Source organism: Camellia sinensis, chromosome 4, assembly GCF_055761805.1.
Source record: "Camellia sinensis isolate YWXY chromosome 4, ASM5576180v1, whole genome shotgun sequence".
Taxonomy (NCBI): Eukaryota; Viridiplantae; Streptophyta; class Magnoliopsida; order Ericales; family Theaceae; genus Camellia; species Camellia sinensis.
The window spans coordinates 147,047,627-147,064,994 of record NC_138964.1 but is presented as its reverse complement, the minus strand read 5'-3'; the positions used below and the strand labels follow the sequence as shown (position 1 = coordinate 147,064,994).

Genomic DNA, 17,368 nt, shown 5'->3' with positions numbered 1-17,368 from the left:
AAAAAAAACCATAAAGCTCACCAACTATATATGTTCTTTCTCAGTATGATAAAAATTTTCTTTACCCAATTTTAAAGATTTTAAAAATATACAAGTAATCTAAGCTTTAAAATATCAACATATATATGCATTCACTATCATTGAGGCAATTTATCAAACAGTTGTGATACAAGAATTTTGTGCATGCAAATTTTCAAAGATGTTCAAACAACTTAATTCAATCAAAGAGCCATTGATGGTTCTCAAATAAAATTACAAACCCTAATTCATCCAATCTAATCCAAATCTAGAGTACAACACAAAGAGAGAGAGAGAGAGAGAGAGAGAGAGAGAGGGAGAGAGAGAGAGAACCTGAGTTTCAGATATGGTGAAAGCAAATGTTGTGGAGTGGTTGCCGCTATGTAGTTTTGGCGCAGAAGAGGAAGAGGGTAGAGTTTGGCGGGAAAAAAAAAAAAGAATAACGATGAACAGTAGCTCGTTTGTTGTGACGAGCTACTGCAATATCCTCAAATTTTGGCGCACTTGTAGCAAGGTTGATGCGCCTAGTTTTTTGTAGTTCATCTTGCCAGTTTAGCTAGAGAAGCTATCTACCAAGTTTGATGAGGTTGCTCTTAGGCTAATATTTAGGGATCAGCCATATCATGATTGCATCTAGTAGGGGTGTTGTGGGTCGGTTGTGGTTACGAAATCTTCAATTCGTCATCTTTCCATCAGATTAGCGGATTAGAGAAAATCAATCTGCATCCATCCGATAATCTAGCGGATGTAGATTGAGCGGATTGGCAGATGAATGCGAATCGGTTTGGCGGTTTAAAATTTTATAAATTTTTAATATAATTCAACTTGTGCACTTCAAAAAGAAAAAAGAAGAAAGTACTACAGTCAATGACTTAAAAATGCATTACAATCACTGTATGCCTCATCCACATATTACAATCACAACATGCTTCATCCACATAAAGTATTATAATATGTGATTCTTAAAATATAAAGATAATTCAAATAACCAAAACCATGAACAGAGCAATAGTAGAAATTGTATACTTCTGTATTGTTACATCTATATCGTTTTTCGAAAACAAAAACCAACCAGCATATATCATCTTTTTTATTTATTATTTTTAGAGTTAGATTTAAAAACTAACAAATATAGATAAATAATATATTTATTTCTTTCAATTCAAAAAATATATTCAAATTGAAAACTCTTTTTCAATAGAATATTTAAACTCTTTTTTCAATTGAAAACATAAACAGAATATCTAAATAAATTAAAACATAAAGTTTTACAATTATTAGAGGTGCTCATGGTTTGGCGGTTCGGTTGCAGCCAAATGAATCTCAAATCCGTCATCTGTCTAAAACTAGGCGAATTAGAAAAAATCAATCCACAACCGTCCACTCGTCATCATGCATCCGTCTAAAATGCGGCGGATCGATCGGTTCGATTTGTTTAAGCGGATCGATATATCCATTGCTCACCCCTAATATCCACACTTGTTGAATTGCTAGCCACAATAAAAATTAAAATTTGGGTTTGTTCAAAAGAAATGGATTTTCTTCATAGCTGACTTGGTATATTTGCTGGAACAATTCTATAATGAAATGGAAGTCTATTCCTTGGATTGGAGTGAAGTAGGGTTTTCTTCATGTGTTTCCATCCCATTATGGGTCACAGACGTCAAAAATAAAAATAAAAATAAAAAATTGAGAATTTACAATCTGGTGATTTTTTCACAAAATATTACATACCAAAAAGTTTATAAATATAATTATTAATTTTTATAAAATTTATCACTGATTTAAAATTATTTTCAAAAAATTACATTGAGTTGTAATTTGTTCTAAAACAATGGAAAAAAGAAGTCAATTGGGCTTTTTTTTTTTCTTTTTTTTTTTCCTCTTAAATTTACTTTTTAAATCCTTCTACGTTAGATGGGCCCAAAAAAAATTTGACACAATCAAATTTTTATTATTATTAAAGATAAAAAAAATTTAAAAAAAAGAGGGTGAATTGATCTCACACCTAACCCATCACATGTCTAGAGGTGAGTAGTAGTTATCTTTATCAAACCAAGGAAGCTACGCCAACCTATTTTTGATGTGAATTCACCAAACTCCAATATGTTTCTCACAAATTATATGATGGCTTTTCACAATAATTGAAAGAGGTGAAAATTACATAAACCTCCCCCCAAACCAATCTAGTTGAATTAATATGATAAGTCCAGATCAACCAAATTGCTCACATGAAAACTTAAAGCTCCATCTTTGGAAGAAAAGATACGGACACTTTCTCTCTCTCTCTTAAAAATGACTTTGGTCATCAAAGTGTTTCCAGCCAATCGCCAATCAAATCTTAAAAATAAAATTTAATAATACATAGAACAAATATAAAAATTTTACCCAAAAGAATTATTTAAAAAATCAATATATGATCCAAATAAATTCTCCACATCTCCATTACATATTTTAATTTTGGGTAAATTACACTCACCTCTCTTGAGGTTTCTGACAAATATAGGGACCTCTCCTGTAGTTTCAATAATTACAGTAATCACCCATACTTTACCTGACATTGTACAGATTCCCCTAATTCGTCAATTATACGGGAGTTTCTATTTGAACACACCAATTCTACTTTTTACACATCCTTCTCAGTTCACACACCTTAAAAAAATAAATAAATAAAATTTACTTATTACACACATTTTTATTCCAATTATATCCTCATACACACAACTTTCCAACCCTCCCAATCCACACACCAACGACCACCTCGCCGGCGATCGCCGGCGGCGATGCAGCACCACCGTTCCCTTTCACTTCTCGTCGCCATCCCCACCCCTTACTCCACCACCGGCGACACTACCGCGACCCCCACCTCATCCCCTCTCTCTCTCTCTCTCTCTTTTTCAGTCGCGAAAATGGGGTTTCGGAGGTTAATAGTCGAACCAGATTTAGGTTCTCCTCTCTCTCTCTGTGGGTGTGCAGAACTGAGAGTCGCAAAGGGGTGGGAGCTGCGGCGGCGACGGTGTTGTGTTCCGAAGTGAGGGGTTACGGGGGTGGTGGGGAGGGTGAGTGAGCGACGAACGATGGGGTGGCGTGGGGCTTCGATTCGAGAAGAGGGAGGCTGGAAGGAGGCGACAGAGGGAGGCGACGGAGGGAGGAAGGAGATGATCGGAGGGGAGGCTCTGTATTGGGTATTAGGGTTAGGGTTAGGGTTAGGGTTTTGGTTGAAGAAGAAAGGGGTTTTGGTTGGAGAAGAAAGGGATGTTTTGGTAATTTTATTTTAGGATAAAAATGTAATAAAAAAAATGTCATTAAGTGTGTGAAGAGAGGGGAAGTGGTGTGTGCAAATAGAGGCTCTCCAATTATACATAAACGATGTTACTTTTGTATACAAAATGACCATATTACCCTTTTATTTGAGCATGAAAAGACAAAAATAACCTTTGATTATAGTATTTAACTTTGTTTTTAATTTTAATTTTTTCTTCTCTGTCATCTCATCTCATACCCCAATCCTAACTTCACTCTGCTTTCGAATTGCAACAGCAGTGTAATCTGAATTATCTAAATCACTCTCATTGTTCCTAGGCACCACTTAAAGCTCCACCAAACTAGAATCGGAAAACCCACCAACCACAGTTGGCCGAGCCTCGTACACCAATGCTGGAAGCTTCCCGTCCTGGCTCAAAGCCAATTTGACCAAGATCTTCAAAAGCCCTCCAGGAGCCAAAACTGCAACCAAATCTTACAAAGCAAGTGCAATTAACAAAACCCAAGTGGTCCATTCAGGCAAATTGGTAAACCAAGTTGCCACAATAATCTCCAAAGCAACCATAAACCCTTGTTTCAAGAAAATGGGTACAGCACGAGAGAACACAGAGAGAACACCCACAACAGTGAAATTGAAAAGTAAGACGAAACATGTGATGAAATCGATTAGGATTGAGAAATGTTGGATGATGAAGAGGAAGATTGAGTAGCCCATTGTGGCAAGGACGAAGAAGGCAGAGAAACGAGTATGGTTCTTAAGGAAATTGGTGAACTTGTAGCAATAGAGGAGGACGATTAGGAAAGTGAGGATGGAGATGATGATGACGAAGACGAGGGCGTTGAGGAGAGCACCTTTGAGTTTCTGGGTGGTAGAGTCGGAGGGGGTTTCGAAGTAGACCAAATTGGCAGCGGTGCGGATGGGTGCGGCGGCGGAGGAGGAGGAGAAGGAGGAAGAGAGGGAGTAGACTAGGAGGACGACTAAGAGCATGTAGATTGAGACGGGGGCCATGACTTCGATGATTTCGAATCCGTTGGATTCGAGAATGCTTCTGTCCATTTGAGGGTTTTTGGTTGGGAAATTTAGTCGAATGGGTGATGTGAGGGTTTCAGAGGGTGAGTGTTAGGGATTGGAGGTGGAAAGGGAGGAGAGAAAGGGCAATTTAGGAGACATTTTTGAAGATTTAAGAGAAAGAGAGAGAGAGAGAGATGGTAATGGAATTAGTAGTCACAAAATGAAGTCAAAGAAACTACCCACAATTTTCTTAGAAAATACACAGTTCCGAACATAGATGGTCGAGGACACTTGAGGGTATTATGGATATTGTAGTGTTTGGCTTTGATGACATTAGCTTTTTCTATGAAACAAATAAACGAAAGTCAACAGAAGAGAGAATCTTGATATTGTCACGTAAAGTAAGGGAGGTTATTGTAATTATTCAAACTACAGGGGAGGTCCCTGTATTTGTTAAAAATCTCAAGAGAGGTAAATGTAATTTATCCTTTAATTTTTTGCACAAATAGATTTTAAGTTCTTTATTTGGGAACGGAAAATTGACCAATAAATCACATATCTTGGATTTGTGATCCATATGAGTTTTTGTTTGTTGAAGTGTTACATTTTAAAAAAAATATACTAGGTCCCGTTTGGGAACATGCTAATTTAGTAATTTTTTGACTATTTGGCTAAAATATGAGCTAACAAAAACTAGTATGTTTGGGATGATTTTTTGACTTTTTACGAAAAGATGTGCAAAAAGTATAGAGAAAAGAGAATCTTTGACTTTTTGGTATGAGTTGTTGGCTTTTTGAATTTTTTGATAACTTTTTAACTTTTTGGCCAAACCGGGTCTTCCCAAACAAGGCGAGCTTTTTAGCAAACCTTCTAGATGTACCAAATGTCACATTATACTAGCTATATTAAAGTGTTACATTTGAAAAGAAAATACACTGAGAATTTTTTTTCCCAATGTCATATTATACCTGTCACATTACAGTATTACATTTGAGAAATGGTAAAAAAGTCTTAACATGGTATAAAATAAATTCAAAAGGATCTTATGGAAAACCTTTTGAAAACAATAAGACTTGTGTGATCATAAGGGGAAAAAAAAAAAAAGGATTTATGAGTATGAAAGATACTGAGATGGAACTTTTAGATAAATTTTTAATTTTTCTTTAGTAATTTTTTTTCAAAATTATGTCTAATTTTTTTAAAATTTTTTTGGGTTGTCTTGTGTAGATAAATCTTTTTTTTTTGTTGTTGAACAATTCTAAAAATAAAATAAAATAACCCAAACAACCCAAAAAAGTCATTTTGTTTTACTTATTTTTGTCTTTATCTAATTTTTTTTTAAAGATCTTAATTTGGTTCATGAATAAAATCTGAAAATCTACAACTTCTTAAAAAGTTTTTAAAAAAATTCACTAAAATAAAAATAAACTAACAAAAAAAGTCACTCAAAAAATAATCCCAAACACCTACGATCATATATACAAGGGTAAAAAAATTACAAATATCCTTTTGTTAAAAAAATTTATTTAACAAAATTAACTGAAAAAATAAATTTTTTAATTATTTTTTATACAATAATATAATTATCTGAATTATTAACTGAAATACATTTTTAATATTATTCAAACTGTTAATTAATTTATTAATAAAATAAATAATTTATTATAAAATTAAAAAACTTTAAAAGAACGAAATATAATTTTCAAAACTATAATATTCATATTTTAAGTAAGAGAGACTTATTTATAAGTCATTTTTCAGACACTTATGCTAGGTTAAGTCCTGTATAATTTCTTATAGAGTCTCAAGTCCTATTTAGATAGGAATGTATTCCATAAAATCCTATGAGTTGACCATATATAGGAAATTGAATGTTACCATAGAAAGTAACATTTCCACATTCAATTAAAAAAAACGAAAACCTAGTAAGTTTGCGAAATGTAACATGACACGTTACGTTACGTTTATGTAGGTGACACGTTACGTTACGTTTATGTAGGTGTCACGTCACGTTACGTTTATGTAGGTGTCACGTTACGTTTCGCAAACTTAATCTATGGTAACATTCAATTTCCTAGTAAGTTTGCGAAACGTGATAACATTCAATTTGCTATATAGGAAATTAAATGTTACTATAGAAAGTAACATTTTCACATTCAATTAAAAAAATCAAAAACCGAGCAAGTTTGCGAAACGTAACGTGACACGTTACGTTACGTTTATGTAGGTGTCATGTCACGTTACGTTTATGTAGGTGTCAAATGTGTCAACAAACTTCACACAGGACTTATGGAAATATAAATTTTTTTGTGAGACCATATGTAGCAAAAGTTTCCCTAATAAGATTTATAAATAAATTTTCCTTTAAGTAAATCTTATAATATATATATAATCTACTTATATTACAAGGGAAAATGTATAGATGAGAGTGATACTTACACTTGGTGCTCCTTTAGTTTTCTTTTTGGGGCTAAAAAAATCATGAAAGGACTAAAAAAAAGTCAAAAAATTATAAAAGGATAAAAATCATAAAAGGAGAAAAAAAAATTGTCATTTCAAAGTCAAAAAATTAAAAAAGTCAAACAAAAAATCAAACAAACAAAAAAATCTCAGGTTAAAAAAGGTTAAAAAATTCAAAGAGCCAACCAAAAAAGTCATTGTCAAACGACCCCTTCATAACTTTTTATTTGTACGTCATTACAAACACACTTACACCCCTATATCTATATCTAGAGACGGAATTAAGAAAAGACAATGGGGTGTCATGGCTCCCTGTTTATGTGAACATAATTATTTGTCAGAAAACTTTAAATATATATATATATGTGTGTGTGTGTTATTTTATATATAAAATGACCCATAGTATAAAAAATACAGTAATGATTCAGACTCTCACAAAATATCACTCTCACAACTTCCATTCACTTGTGATTGGTCCAAGTAAGAAAGAGAAAGAAAAAAAAAAATACAAACAGTATTGGTCTACATTACTTTGGGGTGGTGGGGGTCTCCCCAAAAGGAGGTCTCGAACATTTTCCTAAAAAATATATATGCAATTCTTCTTCCATCTTGAATTTTCTTTTTATTTTATATCAAAAAAATTTATTCATCATATTAGAAATTGCTTTTATGATATTTAAATTTTTTTAAATATATTATTTATATTTTATATATATATATATATATGTACTCTCACTATAATGAAGTTTTAGTTCTGTATCAATCTATATATATATATATACACACCAATAGGGGGTTGGTTCAATAGATAAGACCTTCAAATTTCTCGCTCAAGGTTTGGATTCAAGTTTCTATAGCCCCTTGTTGGGTTTAAACATACTTCTTATCACCTAGAGTATGCGGGGCCTAAGTTTCGGCCCCGACATAGCTGCAGTGAAATTCCATGCGGATATGCTGTAAGTGGCAATACTGATATGTTGGGTAGCCTATTTGCATATCCATTGCTTGGATCTTAAAAAAAAAAAAAAAAATCTATATATATATATATAAGTAATTTTCTTCCTTTAGTACGACCTGCATAGTCCTCCCAAAGCGGGAGAGTTATCCGTATCCGTACGTGTGAGCAAAAGCTTTTTGCTGAAAGTGGGCAATCACACATTCACCATAGATAGATCCATAGATAGATAAACCAACATCCATGGCAGCAGCAGCAGCTCGCAGAATCTCCTTTTTGCTCTCTCGCTATCTCTCTCTTCGTCCCCCTTCTCTTTCTTCCTTTCTCTCTCCAGGTCTCTGTCTCTCTCCTCATACACACACACACATATGTAGAAACCCAAATGTTTGTGTACAGGCATGCTTGTATCCCTGAATCTTCGGAGCTGTTTTTTTTTTTCTCTCTCTCTAGCTCGCTGTACATACACAATCCACACTTAGACTATCGATTTTAATGGGTCATGTATATCTGTGTCTGAATTGTTTATCTTATTATCTTATCTTGTGATCTGCAGATTTCGTCTGTGACTTTCTGAATTTTGTTTTTTTAGGATCGTTTGACAATGATTTTTTTAGTTAATTTTTAACCTGAATTTTTTTTGTTTAGTTTAGTTTTCTTATTTGATTTTTTTGATTTTTTGACTTAAGAATGGCAAATTTTTTTTCATCTTTCTGTGATTTTTGACTTTTTAAATTGTTTTTCAATTTTTTTTTTAATTTTTTAAAAATTATTATTATTATTATTTTTTTAATCTTTTTGTGATTTTTTAGGCCACGAGCAAAACCATACCGGGCTTAGTAATTCTTTCAAACAGTTTTTGTGTGACTTCTTTTCATTTATTTATTTATTTTTTATGAAACCCAAAAAAGGAAATTATTATAATAAATAAATATATTGAATTTTAATTAAAAATGGGTTTGTGGGATTGAGAAATTGAATCAAGTGATTCCAATTCACCTGATTGAAATTTTTTGATGTGTCGATACATATATGTATATTCACATTTATGTAAGGGGAATTTTTTTTTTTGAAGATCCAGCTATTAAGAAATTTCTCCCAGTCGGGTCTCAAAATTTTTCTGAATCCAATTTTTTTTTGTGAAAATGTTGAAGGACATTAGCTAATTAAAAAATATTTTGAATCTCTCTCCTACTACACAAAGTTGTAGCGGATGTCTCACTAATTTTCTCTTTACGTAAACATGGGTAAGAATACAGATATAGATACTATAGGGATATGGCTATGTGATAAAAATTGAAATGATAGAATAGTGGTACAGATTGGATATATTAATTTTTTTAATTATAATTTTTAATATTATGTTATGCATAAGCTCAAAAAATAGTGAAAAATCATATTTTAGGAATCAGTCATTAGTTTAAGAGCTAATAATCAGTTTATTTACTTTTAGTGGATAGATTTATTTGATAAAGTGAAAAAATTATTTTAATACTTCAATGTCAATATTTTATTCTTCGATAACAAATAAGAATAATTGAAAAGATATTTTTGTATTTATTCTAGCAATTATTCTTTATAATATGCAAAAATTATTACAATCTTATATTCCCTAGTTGTTTCTTTATTAAATGTAGTACAACAACAATTGATCTTCATAATAAGATAAAATTTTCAGGCAAAAACTCTGGCTTCGGAAGAGTCACACAGAGGTTTAGTACTGCTGCGGTGATAGAGGAACCGATCACCCCACCTGTTCAAATAAATTATACTCAGCTTCTAATCAATGGCCAATTTGTGGATTCAGCATCTGGTTAATTCTTTGCTGATATTTTAAGCTATAATTTTCAAATTGGATTATTTACCATATGATTTTTAATGTTCCATGCATGTATATCATTTATGAATACAATTGAATTGATGTCAGAAGTTGTATTTGTTTTAGGAAAAACATTTCCAACCTTGGACCCTCGGACAGGAGAAGTAATTGCTCATGTTGCTGAGGGTGAAACAGAAGATATAAACCATGCTGTAGCTGCTGCTCGTAAGGCATTTGACGAGGGACCATGGCCGAGAATGACTGCTTATGTGAGAAAATTTTTATTTCCCCCCTCCTTATATTGTCTATGAGTCAAGTTTAATTTTGTAGTTACTTTGAATCTAAGACACACGGACATGGACACGACATAAACACACTTAAGAACACTACAAGAAAAAACACATTCGGCGACCAAATTTCCCGACTAAAAAGAATTTGGTCGCTGAAAGTATAGCTTTCAGCGACTAAAAAAGAATTAGTAGCCAATTGTGAAGCTTTTTGGCGACTAAACAAATTTAGTAGCCAAAAGTCCGCAATTGGTGACTAAAAATACGTTTGGTCGCCAATTATACGGGTTTTACCGACCAAAACATTTTTAGTAGCCAAAAGTATAGTTTTCGCCGACTAAAAAAAATTTAGTAGCCAAAAAGTCAACAATTGCCGACTAATTATAATTTTGGTTGCCAATTATGTGGGTTTTACCGACTAAAACATTTTTAGTAGCCAAAAGTACAGTTTTGCCGACTAAAAAAAATTTAGTAGCCAAAAAGTCTACAATTGGCGACTAATTCTAAGTTTGGTCGCCAATTATGTGGGTTTTACCGACTAAAACATTTTTTAGTAGCCAAAAGTAAGTTTTTTGGCTACTAAAAGAAATTTAGTAGCCAAAAAGTGTACAATTGGCTACTAAAAACAAATTTAGTAGCGAAAAGTGGTCTTTTTTAGCAGGAAAGTCTCTTTGCCGACCAAAATTATTTTGGTCACTAAAAGTTAAATTTTTATTTTTATTTTGCTACTAAATTAATTTATTTTCACATAAATTATGTCAATAAAAATAATTATGTATATTACATATGTATAAATAATATATATTACATTTGTAATCATGTGGTGTTACGCTGGCGTAGTAGGAAGTGTGTGGTGCATAAGGCTTATGCCGTGGGAGGTCAGTGGTTCGAGTCTTTATAAGAGCAGATGCAAAGCTTAACAATGAATTATTTTTTTTCACGGATGAAGCTTTTGGCAACTAAAAATGTTGGTCGCCGTCTGGTAGCTTTTGGCGACTAAAGATTTTGGTTGGCGATTCCTTGACTATTGGCGACTAAAACATTGGTCGGTGAATGTATGATTTTAAAGAAATATAATTGACTATTGGCAACCAAAATTTTGGTCGCTAAAGAGTAGCTTTTTGCCGACCAAAGGCTTTTTAGTCGGCAAAACCTTCCCCGATAGGTTTTTGGCGACAAATGTAGCGACCAAAATTTTTTGTCGCAGAATGGCTTTGGCGATCAAAAACAGAAAATTGGCGACCAACATTTTAGTAGCTAAAAGTGACTTTTTTTTGTAGTGGAAGTACGGACACGGACAAGCAACACGGCATGGACATGCCGACACTAATTTTCAAAAACTGCAGGACACGATACGTAAGGGACACATATAAAATATATAATTTTATATATTTATTATATATTGGATATATATGAATATATCATTCAAAGATAATAAAAAAAAATATAATATGACACTAATCTCTATAAATTTATATGGTTTTTATTTTATTATTGTATCTTAAGTTATTTTATTCAAATTTATAATTAGTTTCACATGTGTGTAGTCGATAGACATTTGTATTTAAGAGATATACACGTGTGTTCTTAAAGTGTCCAAAGAGTGTCCAGGTCTTTAAAAAATATTAAAAAATAAGACATGCTTTGAAGAGTGTTGGACACGTGTCGGGAAAGTATCTAAAGAGTGTCGATGTCTGATACGGACACGACACGGATACGTCACCTTCGTAGAAGTGTCTGTACTTCTTAGGACACAAATTTAGAAAAATGCAAGACACGCTACGCTAGGGACACCTGTCAAACATATAATTTTATATATTTATTATATGTCATATTTTTAAATATTATATTTTTATTCTATGTCAAATATTTATTCTCATCAAATTCATCAATCTTGGTATGCTATTCCAAGTGTCCCAAGCGTGTCCGACTCCCTCCAATGTGTGCTGAGCGTGTCTATGCCCGACATGTGTTAGATTCCTGTACATGACCAACAAAGAGGTGTCTAGGCTTCATAGGTTTGTACGAATGCCTTTTTTGTCAATTTGGGTTTCAGGAGAGGTCACGGATACTGCTGCGTTTTGCTGACTTGGTTGAGAAGCACAGTGATGAGATTGCAGCTCTTGAGACATGGAACAATGGGAAGCCCTATGAACAGGCTGCTAAATCTGAATTACCATTGTTCGTTCGTTTATTTCACTATTATGCTGGTAAGAGCACTAAAATGAACAAAAGCTGTGGTCTATGTTATGCATTTTCTCGAGTTTTCTAAAATCGGACCTTCACTACTGCAGGTTGGGCAGATAAAATTCATGGTCTAACAGTCCCAGCCGATGGACAATACCACGTGCAGACGTTGCACGAACCAATTGGCGTTGCAGGGCAGATTATTCCATGGAACTTCCCGCTTGTCATGTTTGCTTGGAAAGTTGGGCCTGCACTTGCATGTGGTAATACTATTGTCCTAAAGACCGCAGAGCAAACGCCGTTAACTGCTCTTTATGTAGCAAAGCTATTGCATGAGGTAGGTCATGATAGTTTTCTGATTAATTTCTTGCTATCGGTCTTCCTCCTTTTTTGCATTTGGATTTGTTCAACGTAAATTTCAACACTGCAAAAAATATGGTTTTTATGTGTTTCTTGTTTATGAACTTTGATAACGCTGTCTTTTGGGTACTGTGGGATCTTGTAAGTAGCTTGTAGAGGTTGTGTTTGTTATTCAAACTGGGATTTTGACTGGGATTGTGCAGACATTCCATATTGAGTTAATAATCATAGAATTCCAGAGAACAATAAAATCATATAGCCTACTTATGTCAAAAACTTATGGGCCATGATAGTGAATTGCACTGAATTAAAATTTTCATACAATTTTTATAGGGTGAAAAATCTCTAATTGATGAATGAGGCACTGTAATAAGATACAAGAATGATTTTTATTTATTTATTTAATTTTGTCTGGGTGTATTTTTAAATTTGAGAACCATTTCGATGTTACAGCTCTCTCTCTCTCTCATTGCGCGATCTTTGTGTCAGGCTGGCCTTCCACCAGGTGTTCTAAATATAGTTTCTGGCTATGGTCCAACCGCTGGTGCTCCTCTTGCTAGTCACATGGATGTGGACAAGGTATCTAAGAACACTTATCTTCCTAATTTCTTTAGAATGTGAAGATAGACACAAGGGTACGCATCTATGATGTTTCATATTATCTAAATTTAATGATGGATGTTTCACATTCCGAAGAAATTAAGTCTTTTCCTCGACACAATTTTGATGTCAATGCATTCTTTGGTTTGGCCTTTTTGTTGCCCTTTGCAGCTTGCTTTCACAGGATCAACTGCGACGGGCAAGATTGTACTCGAATTAGCTGCAAGAAGCAATCTTAAGTCAGTGACGTTAGAGCTTGGAGGGAAATCTCCTTTCATTGTATGCGAGGACGCTGATGTTGATAAGGCAGTGGAGCTTGCACACTTTGCTCTGTTCTTTAATCAGGTTTGATCAATAATTTGACCTCAAAGTTGGTCTTCTGGAAGGAAATTAAAGCATGGATTTCAAATGCTTATCTATTTTACAGGGACAATGTTGCTGTGCGGGTTCTCGTACATTTGTGCATGAACGCGTCTATGATGAGTTCTTGGAGAAATCAAAGGCGCGTGCTTTGAGACGTGTAGTCGGTGATCCATTTAAGAAGGGTGTTGAACAAGGTCCTCAGGTATTCACCTGTCTCTTCCCTCACTCTCTTTGGGGCATTACCATGTCTTGATTGGCAAAAACTCACACTCCGTTTGTTTTAGAAGAAAATGTTTTCCCATGTTTGGTTGTAATCTTGAAACTAATGTACTAGTGGTTGTATTTGTTGTAGTGTCTGTGTTTGTGTCTTGATGGTGGTGTGGTGGTGATAGGGCAGCAACTTTCGTATTTCATTAGTGAAAAACATTTTGCTCCCAAATGAGATTTTTTCTGTTTATCACTGACAACCTTTTCTGTTGACTTTTGTTATTTGTCATACCAAATACAAAAAAATGCAGGAAACATTTTTTAGAACATGTTTTCTGCTCAAACAAATGTCACTCATCCCAGCAATTTTCTTTTATTTTTGTCTTTTTTCTGTCCTTAACACTGGAAATAACCCTGCAAATTTCCATGTTACGTGTGAACTCCATTTTTAATTCAAATTTCAATTGCGCTGCCTGACGAGAAAGTCTTATGAGTAAGAAGAAAAGAAATGAAATATATATTTCAAATACATGTTCACTATTGTTTTTTGTGAGATATGCATTTGCAGTCCTAATTTGTTATGAATGTGACGCATTTTAAAAAACTGATGTCCAACTATATTCTTCTTCATTTTATTCTCATGTACTAAAAGTTTTATTGAAGTCCTTATGGCTGTCAGTGATGTTTGTGAACCTTATTTAAATCTCAGATCGACGCAAAGCAATTCCAGAAGGTTCTCGGTTACATAAGATCTGGCATTGAAAGCAATGCAACCCTTGAATGTGGCGGTGGAAGACTAGGCTCCAAAGGCTTCTATATTCAGCCCACTGTTTTCTCCAACGTTCAGGTATTTTCTGTTCTGACTTCTGACTTTCTCTAGTTAAAAATGTGTGAATTTTCATTTCTTGTTGGTAACTATGTTATATATATGTTTGAAAGTAACATATCGGGACTTTTTTTTATCAATTAGGATGACATGTTGATAGCACAAGATGAAATCTTTGGTCCAGTGCAGTCCATCTTGAAATTCAAGTGAGTTGCATGACTTCTGGCATAACTAGTTATTGAATCTCCAATTTTTTTCCCTTTTCCCTTGCTAATATTGGACGGCTGGCAAAAGAAAATAATTGTAAACAAATAAATAACAAAGAAAGGGCACATCAAAAGAAAATAGAACAAACCCTAAATTCTTTGATCTCAATATTGAAAACTCACTCAATTCAGTACTGAAAACTCAGTCTGAATAAACCTATTAAAAGACAAAAAATAAATACTACCATTATTGAAGCCTAATAAAAATAAAATAAAATCTATTAAATTATAAATAAGAAAATGGCATGAAATTAAATCCCTAATCTCATCTGATTCCTTCTCGTTCCCCATCACTTGCTTTGTCAAGAATCTGGACATTGCATAAAAATAGAGTCTAACAATTGTATTAACGCGTCCAAAAAAGGGGAAGTGTGTCGAAACTCCCTTTTTGAGGATAAGAATTTTGTAATAACAACCAAAGTCGAGTTCACTAATCAAAATCCTATAATTAGCTTACATTTCTGTGCAGTTCCCCTCACCCCCCTATCACTTAAAGGCAGAGCTAACCCTAAATTCTACTGCTCTCTAAAAGGCCTGCCTATTCTATTAGTCAAGCTTGGATAACATAGTACTAGGACTTACGATGAAAGACCGTGATTGGTGAAGGGCTTAAAAGCGCCTTAGGTAGCTGCTATCTATTGGATCTTTTCTAAGAGGTTAGGAGTTTGCTCTTGCAGGTTTATATCCCTTGGAGTGCCTTATAAGCCCTTCTATCTATCCCTCTCTTGCTAGTAGCTCTCTTCTTTCCTAGTAGCTAGCTGGTTGGGGAAGCTAGGAAAGAAGAGAATAGATTAGATTGAATCTTTCTTCTTTCCTTTGGGAGTAATATGTAGCTAAAGTGTCCTTCCTGTACTTGGAGTGTACTAAGGACGCACCTCTTCTTGTTTGTGATTGCCTTTAGTACAGTGATATGAGTGAGGCAGCCTTGCGTCTAAGAGTTTCCTGTAGTTTCTCCTTCCTTTTCCTTCAAGGTTAGAGTAAGGCAGGAGAAGAGATAGATTTTACCTGTAGAATGTAGCTTCACTTCTTTGCAACTGAGGAAAATCGCTAAGGGAAGGACTGATTGGGTATTAATGGCACTCAATGGCTCTAATTCACCTCTGGGGGTTCTTCTTAGAGTACACCTGTTTTCCTTACCTAGCCTTCCAATCTTTTCAATCGGTCCAGTCCACGTGTGGACAGAGGAATTTGCTTCCTCTAGCCCATTACCTGAAAAGGCGACTACCTATCAATCGAATTGGCCCAATTCCAGATCAATTGTATGCTTCATGACTGGATCTAGAAGAAGCTGCCTTCACTGACTCTTCTAAAATCCAAACCCTTGGCTTGCTTCCCTATGGATTGTTAGGGGAGAAAAGAGGGGATTAAGGCAGAGGAGTTGTCTTAGTAGACAGCTAGCTTCGTTGCTTTAGCAGCTTCAGCCGTAGCTGCCAGCAACTCCTTACCGGGGGCTTTTAGCACCCTTTTCCTTCCATTCGGTGAATCAACCTTGGCATTACCTAAATTAAATATCCAATTCATAGGGACTAATTACTCCGCGGATTGGCTCCCTTTCTTAACCTCGCAATGAACAAAATGAGACATTTGCTTGCTTCACCGCCAACAAACAGGCCCACTAGGATGCTCTCTTGGATTGGGTATGAGATAGGAGGCTGGAGAAGGCCGGTGAAGTGCAGGAATGCTGTATGACCGAACTAGAACTCGCGGAAGTCGATCATCTCATCTACTTATATATGAGTGCTAAGAATCTACAAAACAACTTCAAAGCCAAAAAAAAGAAAAAAAAGTGCACAACTTGTGAAACTTATTACAATATCATTGGAAAGAAAAAAGTTATTGTTTTAGTGCAATTTCAAAAACATTTCTCATATGTCATCTTCTATTCCAGGGACCTTCATGATGTGATTAGGAGGGCAAATGCAACACGATATGGTCTAGCAGCCGGAGTTTTTACTAAGAACGTGGATACTGCTAACACCTTGTCTCGGGCACTGAGGGCTGGGACTGTTTGGGTGAATTGCTTTGATGTGTTTGACGCTGCAATTCCTTTTGGTGGGTACAAGATGAGCGGTATTGGTAGGGAAAAGGGTATCTACAGCCTCCATAACTACTTGCAAGTGAAGGCTGTCGTTACTCCTTTGAAGAATCCGGCATGGTTGTAAATCTCTCTCCTATTGCCACCGTGTTCTGCTCTTATCGTTGTGTGTTTTGAATAAAACAGTATGGCATGTACAGTTTCGGATTGCCCTTGAGAAGGGTAACATCCTTGAATAAAACTGTGAAGACATTAAATGATGATGCTCTTGTTTGTTCTTGAATACTTCACACATATTGTGTATGCATTGCTGTTGAGCTTCGGTAATGTATTATGTTCCCATGTGATAAAATTTTGGAAGATGCAATCAATTTCTTTATTTAAGGATTTGTTTGGTGTTGTTTTTGTATTGTATTTTATGGTTTAATATGTTTGACGAATAGTTTTAAAAAAAATGTGTTTGGAAAGAATATAAAGAAATTGGTGATAAATTTAATTTAAGGAGGGTATAAGGTATTAGATCTTGTAGATTTTTTATGTGTCCACCTTTTGTGAAATAATTTGATGAAAAATCCTTTTATTGGTTTTGGAAGACATTTTGTTTTCAATTTTACCTCTGAATTTATCTGTTGAATTTTTTTAACTGTTTGATTTTATATTCAAATTTATATTTGTCTATTTAAATTTATATCTATTCGTTCAATTTTTTTTT

At 34.4% G+C, this 17,368-nt stretch overlaps 1 protein-coding gene and 1 pseudogene across 2 annotated transcripts; one reads left to right on the top strand and one right to left on the bottom strand.

Moving 5' to 3' along the window:
* Positions 1 to 2,435: 2,435 nt before the first annotated feature.
* On the bottom strand, positions 2,436 to 4,489 carry LOC114318533 (presenilin-like protein At1g08700 pseudogene; annotated as a pseudogene).
* Positions 4,490 to 7,659: 3,170 nt separating this feature from the next.
* On the top strand, positions 7,660 to 17,043 carry LOC114318501 (aldehyde dehydrogenase family 2 member B4, mitochondrial). Of its 2 annotated transcripts, none has more exons than XM_028265405.2 (11): positions 7,660 to 8,043; positions 9,385 to 9,519; positions 9,652 to 9,794; positions 11,869 to 12,022; positions 12,107 to 12,336; positions 12,849 to 12,938; positions 13,131 to 13,304; positions 13,387 to 13,524; positions 14,239 to 14,376; positions 14,500 to 14,561; positions 16,510 to 17,043. In XM_028265405.2, the coding sequence occupies exons 1-11, from the start codon at positions 7,953 to 7,955 to the stop codon at positions 16,781 to 16,783; spliced, it is 1,629 nt and encodes a 542-aa protein (XP_028121206.2). In that variant the 5' UTR covers positions 7,660 to 7,952; the 3' UTR covers positions 16,784 to 17,043. The 2 variants fall into 2 exon arrangements, with proteins under 2 accessions (XP_028121206.2, XP_082722635.1); XM_082866509.1 differs by having other exon boundaries at positions 7,720 to 8,043; positions 12,813 to 12,938.
* Positions 17,044 to 17,368: the final 325 nt, after the last annotated feature.